This window comes from Wolffia australiana, chromosome 12 (assembly GCF_029677425.1).
Source record: "Wolffia australiana isolate 7733 chromosome 12, ASM2967742v1".
Classification (NCBI taxonomy): Eukaryota; Viridiplantae; Streptophyta; class Magnoliopsida; order Alismatales; family Araceae; genus Wolffia; species Wolffia australiana.
Genome location: NC_135846.1, coordinates 14,807,814 through 14,829,132, shown reverse-complemented (window position 1 = coordinate 14,829,132; position 21,319 = coordinate 14,807,814). Strand labels below are relative to the sequence as shown.

At 35.5% G+C, this 21,319-nt stretch overlaps 2 protein-coding genes across 2 annotated transcripts; one reads left to right on the top strand and one right to left on the bottom strand.

The window, feature by feature from the left end:
* Positions 1-12,405: 12,405 nt before the first annotated feature.
* Positions 12,406-13,414, bottom strand: LOC144710233 (ylmG homolog protein 1-2, chloroplastic-like). Its single transcript, XM_078583941.1, has one exon. The coding sequence runs from the start codon at positions 13,397-13,399 to the stop codon at positions 12,566-12,568; it is 834 nt and encodes a 277-aa protein (XP_078440067.1). The 5' UTR covers positions 13,400-13,414; the 3' UTR covers positions 12,406-12,565.
* A 55-nt stretch (positions 13,415-13,469) lies between these two features.
* On the top strand, positions 13,470-17,723 carry LOC144710231 (uncharacterized). The gene is made up of 7 exons (XM_078583940.1): positions 13,470-13,515; positions 14,928-15,026; positions 15,092-15,211; positions 15,324-15,437; positions 15,896-16,001; positions 16,082-16,139; positions 16,755-17,723. The coding sequence occupies exons 2-7, from the start codon at positions 14,930-14,932 to the stop codon at positions 17,439-17,441; spliced, it is 1,182 nt and encodes a 393-aa protein (XP_078440066.1). The 5' UTR covers positions 13,470-13,515; positions 14,928-14,929; the 3' UTR covers positions 17,442-17,723.
* Positions 17,724-21,319: the final 3,596 nt, after the last annotated feature.

Sequence of the window (21,319 nt, the reverse complement as noted above, 5' to 3'; positions counted from 1 at the left end):
GTTGTATATCACAAGAGCTTGGTTTTTATGTTTTGGATGTTTCCCTCAAGTCATTCTGAGCTGTGGTCACCATGTCCCCAATTTTGATGCTCATTACCATTAGGAAAAAAATTTAATTTTTTTCCTGTATGGAAAGTGAAAACATCATTCATAAGATGCATTTATATGTCATTCATGATAATAAAATGCATTAAAAATCATTAATTGACGCATGTTATGATTTTTTATATAGACTTATATTTTTCCTACAGAAAAATGTTTATTTTATTACTTTGTATTTTTCAGAATCTCAAATATGAATCAAACCTGCATGAAAATAAATCTAAAAGAATTAAACACTTTCTGTGAGCTCTTATTATTTTTACGTTTAATTTTTACCAGAAATATAGTTGATTTAATTCAAAATTAAATTTAAATGATTTAGTTACACATTATGTGTTATCTGTTTATAGGCGTGGTTAACCAGGCCAACATAACAAAATCAACAGCAGGCTTACGAATAGATCATAGAGGGTCTAAGATTTTAGAAAAGGATTCTATTAGAGGAAAAATAACATGTATTGACTTACTTCAGAGTAAACCAATCTAGATTTTATGAACAGAAAATGTTTTTAGCTGTGAGAAAACAAGTTATTTTGTTTTTAAAAATTAATTTCTGAATAAACTATTGAAATCTTATCTTTACGTATACCAAGTGTTATTTTAATGGTCTACGGATTTTCCTAGTAACGGGAGCTGAATTCAGAAATCCTTAGGCTATTAAACTAATAACAAGGATTTAAGATATGTTATTAATGGGGAATTTATCATTATACTTTATTTTCCCTCTAAATTAATAATATATAATTAAATAATTACTAATAGAGTTTTATGAAATAAAAAATGTGAGTAAAACTTTATAGACTCCACAAATCTATTAGGCCCTGAATACTCAAAATTTTAGACTCTAATTTGAAAACATAGGTTCCAACTGATCCATGTTCTCATATGTCCTTTCAGCTTTGATAACTGAAATATTTTTGGCCAATCATACTCTGAAACAGGCTTTTTATTACTTTCATATTTTCTCAACAACACAAATTTTCATATTGACATATTCATAACGGTAAATTTAATTTTTATTTAAATATTTCATTTATGATGATATATATTTGCTCTTGATGAAAATGTATTATTCATGCAGTATCATTAAGCTGACCACAGAGTGTAGAAAATAAATTTGATAATTTGCTTATAAATTTGAAATTTTGAATAGAGTGAGATGTTGGATATTACCAGACTGAATCTATCTTGAGAGTGGCTACACAACATTAAGAATAATTATGGTAAAGCTTAAGCATTCCATATAATGATAAAATAGATGATTAAAATCGGCATATTATATGAAACTGAGATGGAAAGGATTTTATTTAAGATAATTTTAAAATAAATGTATAAATATGTACTCCATGACTGGTGAGAGTTCCAAATGTTCCCTGACAAAGACAAAGAAATCACGTACGAAGACATGTACCCCTATGATAACATGCATTTTTAATACCTTAAATGATCATATTTACATGTCTATCTGCATTAAATTACTTATATTTGCATGTTATCAAGCTTAAATTATTAAATCTATTTTTATAATGAATTTCAGAATTTTCTACATTTTTTGTGTATGTTTTGGGAATTTTCTGACAATAGATTCTATTTGGCATTTTTTGACATTAAATTTTGAAAGATATGATTTTTGTAAGTCAAAATATATATTTATAAGTATTTTTTGGGATTTTATTTTATTTATCATGAAATTTTAAAGCATTTTAAGCCTTTTCTTTATTTTGCGCCGCCACATCATCCTAGAGAAAGAGTTTTTAAAATTTTTTCCTTTGTTTTTTCTTTGTCTTTTTTTCAGGTACACGTGGCGTGAAATACGAAAAGCGCCCGCGTGGAATACGAAAAGTGCAGAATCTCAAGTGCTTTAACTTCTTAACGAGCACTAAAAACAAGGACGCTGAAGAGGAGAGAGAGGGAATCAAGGGCTAGGATTGGCTCAACTTCAAACGACCATAACTTTTGATCTACAACTCCGATTGAAGTGAAACTTCAGCATTGCTTTGTCTTTACTTCCTCTTCCCATTCATACCCACTAATATATAAATAGAGGCCTTGATCATTATGAAATTTATCTTTAACTTGCTTCCTACTTGTGTGGGCTGATTGAAAGATTGTGAGTTTTGAGATCCATCAAGTGTGTTCTTGGTGTCTTGGGTGTGTGGGAAGAAGCATAAGAGAAGAGGGGGAGCTTACTGGCACTCGCTTACCGCCGTGATCCTGGCAGAACGTAAGGATCTAAGTTAAGTGTCGTCACCTTACGTTGTTTCTCTCCCAACATCATCATTATAATAATTGGAGTTTGTTATCATCTTTTCATTTATCATTTCACTTACTTACGTCCCCATTATCTCATCTCTCTATTTACCATCATACATTTGATCACTATCATATCTGTCATGCCCTCTACCTTGTTCTCGTAACACTTCGCATAATTTACTCATATTTCCTCGATATCACTATCTTGCCTATTCTATTCCCGTATTTATCATTCTCGCACCAATAATCACTATAGTGGGAAAATTAAATCATTAAGCATCGTTCCCAGTGGAGACGATCCGTACTCATCACTAATTATTCTTAAGTACGATTAAGTATAATTTTTATTGAATAATCTCAATTACCAATGATGAATTAAACCCCTAAATTTGAGATTATAACCCTAGCGTGAGGAAGAGGAAGATGGAAAACAAGGGAACATAGGAGAATTGAGAAGTTATGAGAACAAAATTATAATAAAATTCATGATGCAGATAAAAAAAATTTATGCAAAAATGTGTATAGATAAACAAATACATCCTGACAACTCATAAAAAGTAAAAGTGTAAGGATCATAAATTTCTAAATCCATTTTAAGTGCCTTACTGGATTTGCGTTTGGTTGAAGACAAATTAACTAGACCTTAGGGTTTATTTTTTTATTTTTATAGAATCACACAATATCTCTATGCCCTTGGTCTTTTAGTATATATATAAAGTAACAATTGGTTTTTTGAAAGTCAATTTTTTTTTATTAGGCTTATAAAGTATTACCCCTACAAAACAACCCAAATCCTTGTATGCTTTAGAATTGGTTTTTTACCAGCCCAAATCTCATGAGGATTCTTTAGACTTTACTTTGCTAGAACCATAGTTATAAAATAAACATCCACCTTTAGTGCTTTTCCTTGAAGGGATTCAAGTAAAAAATTTTGATTACTAATAATTCTTATCATGTCTTTGAGTATCTTATTCCATCTATCATCAACACCATTAATGAGGTACAATTCCACACTTTTCTAAAAACTTAGCAACAGGTTTAAGATGTTGTTCACCTGATCTATCATTTCTGCTATAGTATTCTCCACATCCATCAAAATGAATGGTTTTGATTTATTTTCCAATTTTATTTGCAAGAAAAAACTTTCAAATTTTAAACATGTCTATTGATTTATATCTCTCATAGATAAGATATAAGTATCCATATTGAGAATAATCATTTATAAAGGTGATCAAATATTTTTGGCATTTCCAATATGCTGCAGGCAGGGGCCCAAAAATCTACTTATGTAAAAATTCGATAACTCCTGAAGCTCAATTCGAATATGTTATCCTTGTATTTGTTCAGGCTTTTTAAACATTCAACGTGTCTCAAAATTCCTTCTAACACAAGCCTTGTACATGTGTTTGAGAAATGCATCCTAAGCTTTCATGGCACAAAGATGATTATCTTCCATTTTGTATGAAAAGAACTGGTTTCAATGAACTGATTTAATAAGGACGTTGTAGTGTCAACGCAGAAAAATTTATGATAAGCTACTAAACATCTAGTACTTATGAGTACTATTTTTTGGAACAAACTAAACTTTCTATCTCCAAATGAACAATCATCATAGGTAAGAATCATAAGTATCTTCAAACTTTTAATAATATTTTTTTGCATATAAGTGTTTATTTTCATTGAAATGATCATGTAATTAGGGGTTAAAATGATTCATTGTAATTTTTGAAAGAATTTCTAATTTTCTTGATTTTTATGATCCTTTAACATAATATTTTGACATTATTTTCATAAATATACATAATTTTACAAGTAATAAAATATTTATTTATATATTTTTAAATCTATTAGTGGGGTCATTATAATTTTAAAATGATATTGGGTTTTCCCCAAATTTTACAGTATATTTATATAAGTTTTTAACCTTAAATTCAGGAAATTTACTTAAGTATTTTGTAGGATATTATAAACTTTTTTCCTGCTAGAATTGTGTGCCACACTGGAAATCCACCAAATAAATAGGAGGAGAGAGAAACTAAGATAGCGTACATTGTTCAAAATTCAAATAATGAAACCCAATAATCTACAGAGAGTTTGTCGCTGAAGTTTAAAGGGTGGTTCGTGATAACACGCATGTTTAGCGCTTCAATATGATCATATTTACATGTATACTTGCATTAAATCACTCATATTTTCATGTTATCAAGCTTAATCGATTAAATCTATTTTTAGAATGATTTTCTGAATTTTCTGCATTTTTTAGGATTTTTCTAACAATAGACTATAAAATAATATCATTGTTTAAACAGAATATGATTTTGTGGAATTTTTTGACATTAAATTTGGAAAGATATGATTTTTCTAAGTTGATATATATATTGTATATGTATTTTTGGGGCTTTTATATTATTGAATATGAATTTTTTAAAAAAAATTTGATTTTTTTGGGTGCAGGGTGACGTGGGAAAGATATGAATTTTTAAAGTATTTTTTGCGCATTCACGTCCACTCATTTAAAACAAAATATAAAAAAGAAGAGAGAAGAAAGAGGATGACGTGGTTTGCTGACGTGCCGCCACGTCATCCTCGAGAAATGTTTTTTAAACATTTTTTCTTCATTTTTCTTTATCCTTTTTTCAGGTACACGTGATGCAAAAACGAAGAGCGCCTGCCTGGAATACGAAAAGCGTGCAATACCAAGCACTTTGACTTCTTAACGGGCACAAAAAATGAGGACACTGATGAGGAGAGGAAGGAATCAAGGGCTAGGATTGGCTCAACTTCAAAGAACCATAACTTTTGATCTACAACTCCGATTGAGCTGAAATTTTCAGCATTTCTTCATCTTCCCCTCCTCTTTCCGTCCATACCCTCTGATATATAATTAGAGTCTTGGTTCATTTTGATATTCATCTTGAACTTGCTTCCTATTTGTGTGGGCTGATTGAAAGATAGTGAGTTTTGAGATCCATCAAGTGTGTTCTTGGTATCTTGGGTGTGGTAAGAGGCATAAGAGAAGAAGGGGAGCTTACCTGCACACGCAAATCGCAGTGATCCTGTCAGAACGTAAGGATATTAGGTAAGTGTCTTCGCATTACTTTGTTTCTCTCACGATATCATCGTTATCATGATTATAGTTTTTTTATCAACTTTTCATTTATCATTTCATTTACTTACGTCCCCATCATCTCGTCTCTATCTTTACCATCATACCGTTCATGCATTTGATCACTATCATATCCGTCGCGCCCTCTACCTTATTCCCGTACCACTTTGCGTACTCTACTTATATTTCCTTGATATCACTATCTTGCCTTTTCTGCTCTTGTATTTATCCCTTCTCGATATCACTACATCACTTATCGTATCCACCATCTAACATGTTGTCGTTACGACCCCATCTCGTGTCTCCATCCTCATTTATCTTAAACCCTAATTAGTAGAAACCTAATTAACCATCTCTCGTCACTCTCGCCACACATTCACTACCATATACATAACTCTTCTCATCTTTGTGGTTCACCCAATTGATATAGTATTTTCCCTAATATCCGTTCGATGTGGAGATGACCTGTACTCATCACTAACTTAGTATTTTTAAGTATTGATAAATATATTTTTATTGAATAATCTCAATTACCAATGACAAATTAAACCCCTAAAATTGAGACTATCAGTTTCATGTTTCCCTCCTTTATCCATCCACTATATTGGATTTAAAAATAGAGCCCCCCATGTTAGTAAGAAAGGCACACTTGGATTTTCTCCTTATAATGATTAGCAGAATGATCTGCTCAGTTCAAAATTTCATTTGGTTTTATTTTGCAATCCAAGAAAGAAGCATTAAAGAAGTGACATTCAGCCCAAGACATGTGGAGAGAAAAGACCACTCAACTCGTTGGCCACATGATGATGAGGCTAATGGATCTTCCTCTTTTTCTAACTCATGTCTTTATCCTTTTTTTCAGGATTATAATCATCGGCTGCATTTCTGCTTTCATGCATGCTGCCTCCAACTCTCCCACTCATCACCGCATATCCTCCTCCACCTCCATCACACCTGTGACATTACACTTTTCATCACTCACCTTTGGTCCACCGCTTATTGATGTGCATTCACCATCATCTCTCTACATCAAATTTCATTGGTTGTATTTTATTACCTTTAATTCCAAGTCAATTCATTTTTGCATACGTGCATAAAATTCAATTATTGAAATGGGGTCCAGTTCAGATAATATGTCGCCCGATCATGATGATGACAAACAACTGCATCAGTTAGTGGAGGTAATAAATGCTTGTTCAACTAGTCGTGAAGGGCATAGTCAAAATTCGGGGAGGAAAACCTAGAATAAAATCTTTTAATTCACTCTAGTGGGCAACTCAAAGTATGTATTTGAAGTATGTCATGGAGTAAAATCTCAAAACAAACAGTACTTCCAATGAACTAAAGATGGGAGAAAATTTTTGTGGTGACATCTGCAACCAGTTCATCATAAGCTACATGATGAACTCAAAGGCATATGAGTTTGCAACGGACTCTTGAAAATCTATTTGCCAACCTATGGGAAAATAAATAGTACTACATTGGCATCACTCTTGAGGTTGATAAGTAGAAGATTCTATGTATTGTTGTTTTTAATTTGCTGCTATGGTCATTAGGTGACATTGAGAGATTTTAACAGATATGTGATTCAGAGCACAGGCTGACGTACAGATACATGGGCAATGGGTGAGTAAAGAGACTCACAAGAGATTTTACACTCAATTAAAGGTGGTGCTTGCAAATAGGTGAACAATGTACATTATGTGCCCCTCGTGGTGGAAAATTGGGATACACAAGATGGTTTCAGGTGTAAACACCCATTGGGCTGACGTCGGATGGAAGCTTCAAGAGTAATTGCTTGGTCTAAAACATATTGGAGATTAGTACAATGGGGAACCAATGTCTGGCTCATCACTGAAGTTGTAAAAGATCTCAACCTTTAGTAGAAGGTGATATCACTTTCTATTCTTAATATTAACAAATATTAAAGATAAAAATACCTCAATTTCCACTTACATGCAGAACTCTACTGTCACCGCTCATAATTATGCTAACCACATAACACTTATGTATTGTTTCGCTACTAGATTGCAGCCTAATATTCATTGCTAACTGGCATGTGCCATGCGTAGCACTCATCTTGAACTTGATCGTACCAAAGGCCTACCAGGCCTTTGTATAACTCAAATAGACAAAAAGTGGTCCATTTTCTTTGAAGAGAGATATTCTATTGATATGTCATATCGACGTAGGTTAACCTTCCTTGGTTAATGGCCCTAGTTTGGGTATTTTAAAATCTATCTCCGGTTCACCTCAAGAGATTACGCCTAATAGCCATGAAAACTTGTCCACAATGATCATCACATTGTAGTAGAAGGTTAATAACTAAAAGGTCATCAGCAATCATCATCCCCATCCTCAGAGATCAATGTCCCTATCATCAGCACTCATCATTTCTGTCATTGGTAATCATCATCTCCATCATCGACAGTTGTTATAAGCATTGTTGACAGTCTTCATCCACATCATCATTGATTTTTGTCTTTGTCATCAGCCACCATTGCCCTTGTCATGGACGATCATTGCCCATGTTGTCATCTGTGTCATCCATGGTCGTCCTCTCATCATTGACAATCCTTGTTCTTGTTGTCGATGGCCATCGCCTGCACCATCTACATTGTTGACCTTGTCATTCATGGTCATTAAATATATCTTGGGACATCATTTTACGCATTATTGATAGTCTTCATCCTTTTCAGCGACAGTTAATGGTGGTGGTTGTCGTTTACGTCATCTATGATCATTGTCATCTCTCATCCCTACTGCCAATGGTTTTCATCTCAACCATCTCCCTCTAGGAAGGTATTTTCACTTCCTTATATTTTGAAAATTCATCTATTATCCCAAATGTCATCAATCATCTTGATCATCTATTATCTCATTTTCACCATCAGTAGTTATTCATAAATGACAGATGACTGATGACTAAATTCAATTTTTTTTGTTACTTGTTCATTGCTCTAAACAATGACCAATGATGAATTTGAATGGAACTGATGGGGGTTCCTTTTCCGCCAAACAAGCCTACAAAGGAGGAGATTCTGGATGTTGAGAATTCAATGGATACCTCTAGAGATTGCAAACTTGAACAACTGAACATATATCACTTGAGGAACCAAGAAATCTCATATCTGATTTGCGCCAAGGTGATATGATCATCAGTTTTTAAAGATCCCTTAAAATTCTTCTTTAATAGTTGTGTTGTAAGAATCGTTTAAGTTTCACGTCAATCACAACCCTATAATACAACACAGGTTTTATAGAAACTACCAAGAGCAAGTCCTCAAAATCTTATTCAAGCGAAGTGAATAACCACAAACACTGAAAGGGGAAACCTACATGACAGGTAAGGGAACAATTTATATGCTCTTACTATAAGATGAAGGACAAAAGGGGGAATAGTGTTGGAGTTTACATGGTTGACTACCTTGACAAACCCAAGCTCATGATATGAGCACTTAAGAACTAATGAAAGGATAAAAAGCATCTTCTGGTAGAGATGATGTATCCCATCCTCTTCTCAATGATTTCTACTCTCTTAAGGAGTGAAGGACATTGACATGCATGGTTCGTCTATTAAACACCTCTATGGTCTGCACTGGTGAGCATATTATTTTAACTGTCATCTGTTAGTTATATGATTCTTCAGATTGGATTATTAACTTTGGGGCACTGGATCCATGACCCATAGCTCTAAAAATTTTTAGGTATTATGTCTTCCCCAGCAGTCAAATAGTGATAACTATGGGGGGACAAATGCTTCTACTTACAAGTCTTGGGACTAGAAGAATTGATTACCTAGGATTACTCAAAACTGTTTTGTAAGTTACTATACTAAAAGTACAGTTCATTTCTCCTTAAAAATTGGTCAAGGTATCTTTGCTAACTCCAACCCTAGACTTCACAAGTTCTTTTGTATATGAAAAGAAGATGAAGAAATTGACTGGACCAATTGAGGAGAGACATGGGTGATTATGCGTCTGCAGTGCTGATGGTAAATGGAAGCCATATTGTTAAAGAAGATATTATTTCAATAGTATAACTAGTTAAATCATTTAACCCCCATTTGGGATACCATCATTTATAAAGTATTGGAATGAATTTTCCCTATTTTTGCTTGTAATGTTGACATTTCAAAGGTCATATGATAGATGCATATCAGTTTCCTAGGCATGATTGTCATTTTGACCTTTTACATTGTGATGTGTGGGGACTGTGTACAGTACCATCATTAAATATTGATTCATCATTATTGTACTTATCAATGATATTATTCAACTGAGATGGGCATTAGTTCTTATAATCAAGTTAGAGATAACACAAATTTTCAATTAATTCATTAGTAAAGTAAGTAAGTGTAGTATATATTCGAAAGAGATTCTGATTAGATAATTCTCAAGAGTATTTCAATACAGAGTTGAGGGCTTACCTTCCAACGTACAGTATTCTTCATGAATCGGTGTGTGTTAATACACCAGAGTAGAATGGTATTGTTACAAGGAAGATCTAGCATCTTGTTGAGACCACTAAGGTCTGCTTATTCACCAAGAAGTACATAAATATCTTTGGGGAGAGGGTTTTGTGAAATATGTCAATTTGATAAATTGTTTGCCTTTAAAGGTTGTAAGATATAAGAGTCTAGGTCTCATGACCCACTCTTTTCCTCGTGTTGTATTAAAAACTATCTTTAAACCTTGAATCATACGCCTTTGGCTGTACAGTTTTCATTCATATGTCCAATCCAATCAACGAGCTCAGTCCAAGGGCCCTCAAATGTGTGTTTGTGGGATATACTTAAACTCCAAAGTGTTATAAATCCTATCACACTCTCTTCAGTAAAATGTTTGTGTTATTAGATATGACATTCAAAAAAAGATAAAAATAATCACGAATCCTTAATGTAACTGAACAGCCAGCTAAAGTTGAAGGAAAAGTTGAATTGCCTTTTATGATCTTTCCATTAGATTTCAAGATGCGGAGTCTCATATCAAGATGCGGAGTCTCATATCAAGCTCAAACAGAGTTGTTATCATTCCAGCACCAATAATTGAAGAGGAGAGTTGCCGGTTTTTGAAGTTTCTTTCAAGCATTTTTCTGGGAAAGTATAAAATAGTAAACTATGAGTACATCAAACTACTAATCTTCAATTTCTCTAGCTGCGATCTATATTTTGTGACCAAGTTTCATTCAGTCAGTTCTATAGCTCATGCTGTTGTACCTTTTCGACATCCATTTACAAAAGATTCAAGTGTGCATCCATTAGGACTCCGAGGAGAAAAATTATATTTAAAAATGATGATTAGAGGAGAAAATCAAGAGATATTTTAGCTGTTTCTTGAATTTTCAATACTAGCATACGATATATATTTCTAGATGTTTTTAATTAGTCATACGGTAGAGTTTTTTACTGTCACTGAAGATGTAGGGATTGAGTCAATCGTGAGATTAAAATAGGTAAGGTAATATCAGTTGGGTAAGAGAATTTCTTCATTATTGCTCCATGAAATGCGTACAATTTCAGGATTTGATTTATGTGTAAATAGGAAACATCTAATAGATTTGAATAGCTGTATGATTATTGACAGATATTCCATCTCAAACTATTCGATGATGGATTTCGAAGTGAATTCAAAAGAATGGATGTTTCAGCTCAATGTTTATTTGAGTTATTGAGAATGGTAGTTTTGTATCATGAGATAGAAGACTTAAAAATCAAGTTAGAAAACTTGAGAAGGCTTAGAGATTACCTCCGAGCAACTAACATTGACGATATCTAGATCATAGTCATTTGAGGAGATATTATAGAATAATACGCTCATTTTGGAAAATATAAATTAGAATATCGATACATTGAATCACAATAATTCAATGTATAGAATATTTGGAAGTTGAAAGACAATAATTCAAGCAATAATTCAAGATAGAGGCACATCATGAATCAGTATTCAAAATTTCAGTTTCATTCCTCCACTATTACCTTCATTCACGCACCCATAAAGAATTATAATTGGTAGACTACCAAATAATTTAAGTGAGAAAAACAATCTATAAGAGAAACAGTAAAAAAATGCTAATTCGTTCCCCTCTAAAGTTAAAACCTTACAAACTGCACATTTTTCACAAAATTCGTCCTTTAAATCAAATATAAAGACAGCGAGAGGAATTTGGAGAAGGGTGCATTATCATCACACATTTTTTGAAAGCGAGCTGAATTTCAAATGTAGAATTTGGATGGGGAAAACAATACGTCCGACTGGAACCAGGCGAACAAATTGAAGAACTTCAATTTAATGTCTTTCGTTTATTCTCATTCTAGCATCATCTCCTTCACATGTTTATGATCAGGAATAACAGATACAGCTAAATGTGTACAAAACTTTTATTTCCATATGAAGACGGAGACAAACACTGCAACCAAAAGAGGCATCAGTATGAGATATATCTTCTCAAGTTTGAAAATACTTTGGAGCTAGCTGACTTTGTTTGAAATCAATTTGCTCAACATCACTTCAAGAACAAGAATTAGGATCAAGCACTTACGGCTGTCAGATGCTAATTTAATCCTTAACACTGTCTCCCAAGAAAAACAGATTCAATTTTTATGCAATGGGTTAGCAATTTCTCTAGCACCTGATTTTAATAGCCCCATGGCCTTGACTCATTAATTTCTGGTTAATATCAAACATCTATCACTATGCTAAAATAAGTAATTGCAATGATACTATAGTTTTTCATGTATGATACCAAGCAAGGACCTTTGGTAGTCTCTCCAATATAAAATGCTTATTCGTCAGCAAAGTTATATCTCTTAGCAAACTGAATAATTTAACAAAAAAAAAATCATTAATGGACAGGCAAAGTCACAACGGAAGATCGACTGATGTTCTTATTTAACTCAAATCCACAGAGTTCGTGGCGGATGCCGTAGGGATGCAATCTCAATATGAAAATTAACAGAAACTATGATAAATACTAAGAACAACGTCAAAACGATGCAGAACAGAAGTACAAAAACCATAAATCAACCCAAAAAATCTATCATAGACATCTATCATTTCTCCAGCAAAAAATCGACGACCTTCTTCTTGTTGTTCTTCGTCAATCTCAATAGCCTCCCTTGCTGCTGTTCAAAATCGAGCTCAGCGTTCCCAACACCGCAAAAGCAAGCAACGGGCTGACGTCCAGAGCATCGAATATCGGAGGAATGATGTTGCGGAACAGGTTCAAATACGGATCGCAGAGGTCTCTAATGGCGGAAAGAGGCTGCCGATGCCAAGGGATATTCGGGAACCAACTGAGAAGAACTCTGATCATGAGAACCCCACTGTAAATTTCCAGCCATCTGGCTAAACCCGCAGCAACCACAGTCAAAGGAGTGTTCAAATCCCCGCGCGGCCGATCACGGAGCGCGGCAAAGAAAAGAGGCCCCAGAGAGCACGCCAAATTCCCTTTCATCTCCCGAAGCTTGGCCAAATCATCCGCAGACGGAGGCGCGACGACCTTCTCCGCCAAGGACTTGATAGAATTCACCAAAATCTTCGACATCGCCATGGCCAGAGCCGCAAGGGAAGCCACCGTGCGGGTAGAATCAGACAAGAATCCGACGAATCCGGAGGAAGAAGGAGCTACCGGAGCGGAAATCTTGGCGGAAGCCCTAATCTTGGTGGAAAAACTTCTAGAGGAGGAAACGATGAGCGATCTTCGCATAGATTGACGCTGTTCTTGGAGAAGAACTAGCGATGGCCTATGCAAGGGTTGCCCTAGCCTTGCTCCGGAGGAGGATGCCACGAACAAGGCCGCCATGGCGAGCTTCTTCTTTCTCTTCTTCTTCTTCTTTGATTGTTCTCCGCCTCGTATATAACACGATAAGCCGCGGAAGAGAAGGGTGTAGAAGGAGGACAGTGTAATAAATGGGCCTGGGCCGGGAAAACGGCCCATTAATATAGTAGGCTTAAATGGAGGGGGGAGTCAAGTTTCCCGCCAATTCTGGATGTTTAAATAGAAGGAAGTTTCGCGAAGCTTCTTCCGGAGGATTCTCCCGATCGAGGACTACGGTGAGTGATGTCTCTTGATTTTGGATTCGTCTTCGTTTCTTTGCGTTTGATCTTCCATTTTTCGAGTTAAGGGATGCTTTTTTTCTCTCGTTGAGCGCCTTCTCTGAGTTTTGAGGTGGTGGATCAACGGTTTATTACTGGAAGTTTGTTTAGAAATTCATCGCTTGATCGAGGAAATTGCGGAAGCCGGTTACATTTCCGAGCGTAGGAAGCAGCTTATCTGAGGTTCGAGGCGGTGGAGATTCATTTTTTTACTGAAAATTCGTTTAGAATTCCACCGCTTGATAGGGGGAATTGCGGAAGCCGCTTACATTTCCGAACGGAGCAAACAGCTTATCTGAGGTTCAAGACGGTAGATGTACATTCTTTTTACTGAAAATTCGTTTAGAATTACACCGCTTGATCGAGCCGATCGGAGGAAGCAGCTTATCTGAGGTTCGAGGCGGTGGATGTACATTCTTTTTACTGAAAATTCGTTTAGAATTACATCGCTTGATCGAGGGAATTGCGGAAGCCGCGTACATTTCCGATCGGAGGAAGCAGCTTATCTGAGGTTCGAGGCGGTGGATGTACATTCTTTTTACTGAAAATTCGTTTATAATTACACCGCTTCCTCGAGGAAATCGCGGAAGCCGCTCGCTCCTACAAGCAGAGGAAGTAGGTTATCTGAGGTTGGGGGCGGTGGATATACATTTTTTTGCTGACAATTCGCTTAGAAATTCATCGCTTGATCGCGGAAATTGCGGAAGCTGCTTACATTTCCGAGCGGAGGAAGCAGCTTATCTGAGGTTCGAGGCAGTATTCAAACTTTCTTACTGAAAATCCGTTTAAAAGTTCATCGCGTGCTCCAGGTGAAGAAGTGCCCGAGCTACTGTCCTTGCCTTTTCTGCAGGCTGGGACGCGTTGAGAACGAAGCAAGTCCGGCTCAGATAAAAGACCGATGACAGTCAGTCTCTGGATAAAATCATGCTTTTATCATCTGATTTTCGACCGATCTTCCACGGCCGGGGCTGGTGAATAATTCGTCTTGAGAGTACGTGCTTAATTCGTCATGAACAGAATCTAATTCTCAGTCGTTAACAACATATAGATACTCTCAACAATTTAAATCTCCTTTCTAGTTGTCCTGAGGCTTCTGATCTTAGTCTTAACTTATTGGAAGAATGCCTCCCAGAGAGCTCACTGCAGCATTTAAGTTGACCGTGTTCGAGGATATACTTTGGATATTAACTTGTTTCAAGAAGAAAATCTCCTAAACCAAGACGAAATAATCTGATCGATTCTTTATTCGTTCATTGAGTCTTGGATCTATAACGTTATCATAACGTGCGCCGTTAATCTTTCTCGAAGCTTTTGATACACTGTTATAATATCCACTCTCTATCTCAATCCAGTGGATCATCATTGGACAGGTATGAAACGGAAAAGAAAAGTAAATTTCAGCGAGGATGGCACCTATTATCCTGGTTGGGATCAAAGACATTCTGCTGTTACTTCTACTGAGGAAAGAGGTATGTTCTCTTTGATCTTATATTCACGCCTTTGTTTCCTGAAAGTGATATGCTGTATTACGTAGGTAGTTGTCCCAAAACTTTGGAGTACAAATATTTTCTAAGCTTGATTCAAGAGACTGGTCATGGGTCTCTTCCTCACAATCTAGTCCAACGTGAGAATGGATCAAGCAGCAGCAAGGAGGGTTGGTCATTGTTTCCTCTACTCTACACCGTTCTTTGTTTCTTTCTCCACGTGATTACTTTGTGCCATGGAGAATTCTAGGGGTGTTAACATATGGGTGAAATAATTTTCAGGTACGACAAATTTGCTATCTGTTGAAGCAGAAATGAATGTCAAAATGGGACTAAGTGGGGAAACCACAAAAGAATTGGCCCCGTTCTCAATAATCAGGCATCATTCAGTGAAAGGTGAGGTTTCTTTTTGTCAAAAGGTCAACTATTATTCCCCCTTTGAGCTTATATCTTGAAAATTCCAACAGTTCTGTAAAAGTTTTTTTTCCTTGTTTTTGGATTTCATGGAAGATATCTGGACGTACTTTTACGACAATTCTTCCTCTCACTAATTGGTGCTAGTTGATGCTTTTTTAATATGGAGATGTCTGTTATGAAGCCATTTCAATAGTCGGGGTTAGGTGTCGTTGGTAATTTTCTTTCTAAATATCTGTCTTCTCTCGTCCTTAGCCTTGTAGCTATGTTTTAAAAAGACGACGAAAATCACTTCTCTCGTCACTTATTATGTCCGTAATATTTTGAAAATCACAACTCTTCTTTATCGAAACCTACCTAGACTGTTGTATGTTTATACCTTTTCCGTCCCTCAAAACTAGACATCATTGAAAGTTATTTTACTTTCATTAAACATACAGAGCCGCAATTTTTGAATGGAGAAAATTTCTCTGCAAAGAGGCAAAATTTGGGAAAACTTGCTGCCTCTGTTTTCTTCCTCGAAGAAAGTGAGATAAAGTCAAAAAGGTTAGTGCTCTCTACAATTGACACGATGTACCAGAGCATGGTTTTTTGGTTACTAATAGGGCTCTAAAATCTGTCCTCAGTCGTGATTTTATTGAACTACTCATGCGACGTCTAGGAACTGACAGGAAGTTCGAAACTGTAAGTTTCTCTATTTTCCGGATACATTGTAGAACGCTTCCTAAATCAACTTTAAAAATATATATTGTTCAATATGCATAATCATCAATGTTTTGGACATATGTCATATGTAATGAATCTCTGTTAGAGTTCAACATTTAGGATGACGATGAGGAGTCATTTTCTGTGTCATTCGCCTAAGCCAGGATTAGGATGAAAATGACGATGACAACTCATCATTCATATGTGGCTAGGGCTGGCGATGACGACTCATCATCGTCATCTTAGCTGCAGATAAATGAGAATAATTAATATACTATATATTTTTATTTTACTTCCCTAAATATGACCTTTTCCCTCTCGTCTCCGCTTCCAGGCTGGAGATAACAAATCGTTATTGCCATCCTTGGATGAATGACAATAGCGATGGTGAGTTCGTCATCGTCCTCCAACCCTACTTTTTGTTGCGCCTTGTATGTTTTAATGTAGTTAATGAAATATTTATTTTCCTAAAAAAATAAGCGCAGAAAATGTACATCACTGTATCAATTTTAATACTCATTCCAGAGCTCATATAATATTTTATCTGTCTAAGAGCCAATTATGAGAAATCCTGACTTTAGGGTGGCTTTACAGATTGGCGAAGTCCAGAAGAAAATAAATTTTCGACAATTTACCAATCCTAATGGCAGATTCTCTCCAGTTGAGCAGTACGAGATCTCAGAAACCATGAACAGACCGATCTATGAAGGATACCGAAATGGGAACAACGGGTGGGAGTATGCCTATGATACTTCCCTTTTTGTGGAACCCAAGGAAGAACAGTTCTTCCCTAAAAATCACATATATTCTTCTTTTCTCATGGCCTATCCTGACCCAATCTCTGAGACCGCGTTGCAGTTCAATTTTTCTGAGACTATGGAAGCATCAAATCCATATGAAGAACCTGTCTCTGATCATGCAATGTTAATGGAATCGGATCATTTGAGAAATTGTCATGCTTCTCATCTGATATGGGATGAGACGAAGAACATGGAAGAAATTCCTTCAGCAAGTGAAAGCCCGGGGAAAGATCAATACCATAACTGGCCCTTAACACTGTACAATAAGGAATCACATGAACAGTTTCTCCCGGAAAGTTTATGTGGATATCTGGTGGAAGATTACGCGTGCTCAGATTTCTATGAAGATTCACTATCATACGGCCAAGACAAGAGCAGCGTTGGAAGAATGCTTATTGAATGGGCTGGTGCTGAAGTTGGAACGCACCCCGAGAAAGAGTGCTTTTATCTGCAGGAAAGAGACGATGGTGACTTTACATGAAGGGTTAGCTTCCACGGATCAATAATCAGGAACCGGACGATGGTATGTTTGCATGAATATTGTTCAACCCTTTGATTTTTTCTATATTTGATAGTAGAGGATTGAAAAATAAGCATGAACTGGATGTTGGTAAGATTGCATGAATTAGATGTTGAAAATAAGCATTAACCCTCTTGATTATTTTTTTTATATTTATTTGATAAAACTAAACAATGAGAATTGGTAGATTTGCACGGAGGGTTAGCTTCCACGGATCAATAATAAGGAACCGGACGATGGTATGTTTGCATGAATATTGCTCAACCCTTTGAATTTTTCTATATTTGATAGTAGAGGGTTGAACAATAAGCATGAACTGGATGTTGGTAAGATTGCATGAATTGGATGTTGAAAATAAGCATTAACCCTCTTGATTATTTTTTTGTATATTTATTTGATAAAATGAAACAATGAGAATTGGTAGGTTTGCACGGAGGGTAAGCATGGACGTATAATACTTAAGAATTTTTTTCTAGATCTTGATCTATTTGTCCTGCTGTTCTCTATCTTGAATTGTTGATGGCCATTGTTTTCGCCAAAAACGCTATTGAGCAAGATAAGCTGGCTTAAAAGCCATAAAACATAAAACCCCACCCATATTAAAGAGAATAAATGGGCCACTCATAATACGTGGCCCATTAGCACAGTAATAAGATAAAAATAAATTAGGAGACTCTAACATAGTAGATCATTAAGCATGAAACGGGCAATAGTTGAACTGCATGAAGAGTAAGCATGCACGAATAATGCATAACCTTTTGGTGTCTATTTATCCATATGAAGAAGTTGATGTTGTGGCTAATCTCCGAAACTTTCTTTTCCAATTTCCACCGAACAAACTCACGTGGTTTTAATTGAAGCCGCACGTTTGCTGGGTTCTACATTAAAGCCAGATGTTGCAGATTTGTAGGGATAACTATTTCCAAATGAGCTCTTCTGTCCTCTCTCCGATCCTTGAGATTCTTGTTGAATAATAGGTAGGCAAGTGAATGAATTGCTCTTTTCGGCTGTTGAAAGTACCCTTAACTTGATTCTACTGCAATTTAATGTTTTGAAGAATGGTGTTTGATATTGTTGAATCATGCTGAAACTTCAGAACGTCAAAGAAATTGATTAGGCATAGCCGTTGACTCATTCTTACCTTCATCCCTCCAAATGGTTCATGCTTTTTTTTTGTCTTCATCGTAGAGAAATAAATCTGTCTATATTATATATGTTTTGGTAATGCTTAAAGAAGCTTTTTGATGACTAGATGTCATATGTGAGCAAACACATCACTGTACAAATATGGATTTGACTAGTTTTGAAATCCCATCTACTGTGATTTTATAAGGATTGGAATTAAGGCATTATTCATAATTGAGTTACTTGTTGGACAGTAATGGGTGTTTTTGTAATATGACAAGCCCTATTTCAGTACATACATAGTGGGTGTGGTCCATGTGTCAAGTAGTACTTGAGATACTCAAGTCTCGCATCTGAAACAGACGAACAAGTACTACTGCTGAGATTTGGAAGATCCAATCACATCCATCTTGGAAGATGGATTCCGGTACGCAGTTTAATTTCTATCAATTGGTATCAGAGCATTCTTGATAGAATCTTACTTTATAATGATTATGTCTCACTTTGTCATTTTTGGGTCAATAATGTAATCATCTTATGGAGTGGAACAAGGTGCTTTGACTTTTCTCTTGGGGGCAATGACTCTTGGGGAGTGAGTTCTTCTCAATGTTGCGAAGAAGAAAGATAGATCAGAGAAGATCCTTAGAGAAGACTGATTAAAGACTGGTGAAATTTGCCACTGAGTTACATGAGAAGGATGTGATTATCAGATCACATCAGATAAGGAAACCCTCTTTCACAGTGAAAGAGGGTGCGAGGTGTCTGCTGGTGTGGTTATCAGATCAAAAGAAAAAGGGAGGTGTGAGCAGTTGCTTTAAGTAACTGCTCAAACACAATCAAACTTACACAATTGGAATGATCAGGTGAGTGGTCGCTTAAAGCGACTGTTATTTATCTGATGTGTGAATAATGGGAAGAGTTGTCTCTTTTTGGGGTGAGTGATCACTGAAAGTGATCATGAGGCTAATGGCAGCAACAATAGGCTACAGTTGAGCTGATGGCTCAACAGGAATAGAGCACTACCCAAGTCATAAGAGAGGTTTATAAGGCCCAAAATAAAGTAAAATATTTTTATATGCATTTGTCATGTGCACCCTTAAAGTGTTCATTAGTTGCTATTATTGTTGAATTTCATATTAATTTTATTTATAGATTCAAGAAATTCTCATCTTAAATTGAATTCAACCCTGTAGTATTTGTATTTGCATATTCTGGCATGAATTGGATAATTTTGAAATTGGTGTTTAAATTTTCTTATAGTTATCACCATTTTAGTTGATATAATATTGTATATGATTATATCCTACACTAAATAAGTGTTTGCCTGCATGTATCGGACACATGGTTAATAAAATTGTGGTACTGGTTTTATACGTTAATAATAGATTTTTCATTAGCATGTTTCAAAGACAACCTCTGCTAACAATAATACATCCATGTAAACACCAAGATAATATTTGTTTTGTTAATAATAATAATAATAATAATAATAATAATAATAATATTTGTTTTGTTATTGGTGACTAAATTTGACACCTATTGAGATGAGATAAAAATAATATCAGTTTTTAAAGGCAAGGCATTGAAAATGACCCATTAATTGTATTCGGTAAAATTTGAGAAATTGACTGACCAATTGATGTGAAAAAGGGATGAACGAGTTATAGGAGATGAACTGAGGATTCCAAAGATATAAAAATGATGACAGCCAGAGGTTCGGGTATTGTGAAATGGAGCCCAAAATTTGAGACTCGCATGATGGTATGGTAGTCAAAACAAGATTTAGAAGTCATCTCTGAAAAGAATCAATATTTTTACATTTCAATGGAAAGAGGATTCAAAGACATCTTACCGTTGCAGATTTGGGATTAGGTTGGGTAACGACTCAGAAAAATGTAATCTAAGTTACTACAAACACATCATAATCTCATTTTTTCTAATCTAATTGTAATTTGACCTCATTCTTAATTCAAGGAAATAAATATTACATCTTTCCAATTTTACAGACACAAAAATTAGGCCTTCGATCAAGTTCAAAGATCGCTGATCACCTCTTTTTTTGATGGAGTAACTCGATTTTTGCACCAAGACGAGGGGCACCAAGTCAACAAGTCAAATCACTCTATTCTTGACCAAAGAAAGATGATTACATGTTGGGTTGGTCAAGGATTTCTGAAGCATCTTTCTTGAGAAGAGAGAAGAACAAACTCATGTGAACGTCGGAGTTCTTAGCCATCCATTATTTTGAATAAACTTGGATGGCCTAGATGATGCCATCAGGGGAGAGGCCACGTCCTACACGTCGTGGAGTCCATAGTGGCTTGACCATCAGAACCTCATCCAGTAGCTCACATGATTCCATGTGTATGTGTACAAGACATCAAAATCTCCTATGGAAATAATTATATTTCTAGAAGGGTATAAAAGGCATTTTTAATGCAATTTTCTCCATTGGATTATAAATATCGTCTTCTTTAAACTCATACCATCTGAAATAAATAATAAGACAGAAAAGGAATAGTTTACAAAAATCACTAATTTGACTTGAAAAATCAAAACTATGACAATGTGATGCTTCTAATCTTCGCCTTCATCTCTCGCCTCCATGTTCATCCACTTAAGTCCTGAAATGACTAAAATCAATAAATGTGGTTGATTTCAAATGGGTTGAACTTGAGAAATTTTGTACATGAATAAAATATAAAATTTTCCTT

Coding starts and splice junctions, on each gene's coding strand:
- LOC144710233 (XM_078583941.1), bottom strand. CDS start 13,399: ATGGGCCGTTTTCCCGGCCCAGGCCCATTTATTACACTGTCCTCCTTC.
- LOC144710231 (XM_078583940.1), top strand. CDS start 14,930: ATGAAACGGAAAAGAAAAGTAAATTTCAGCGAGGATGGCACCTATTAT. Junction 15,212..15,323: donor ATCAAGCAGCAGCAAGGAGG/GTTGGTCATTGT, acceptor AATAATTTTCAG/GTACGACAAATTTGCTATCT. Junction 16,140..16,754: donor CTGACAGGAAGTTCGAAACT/GTAAGTTTCTCT, acceptor GTGGCTTTACAG/ATTGGCGAAGTCCAGAAGAA.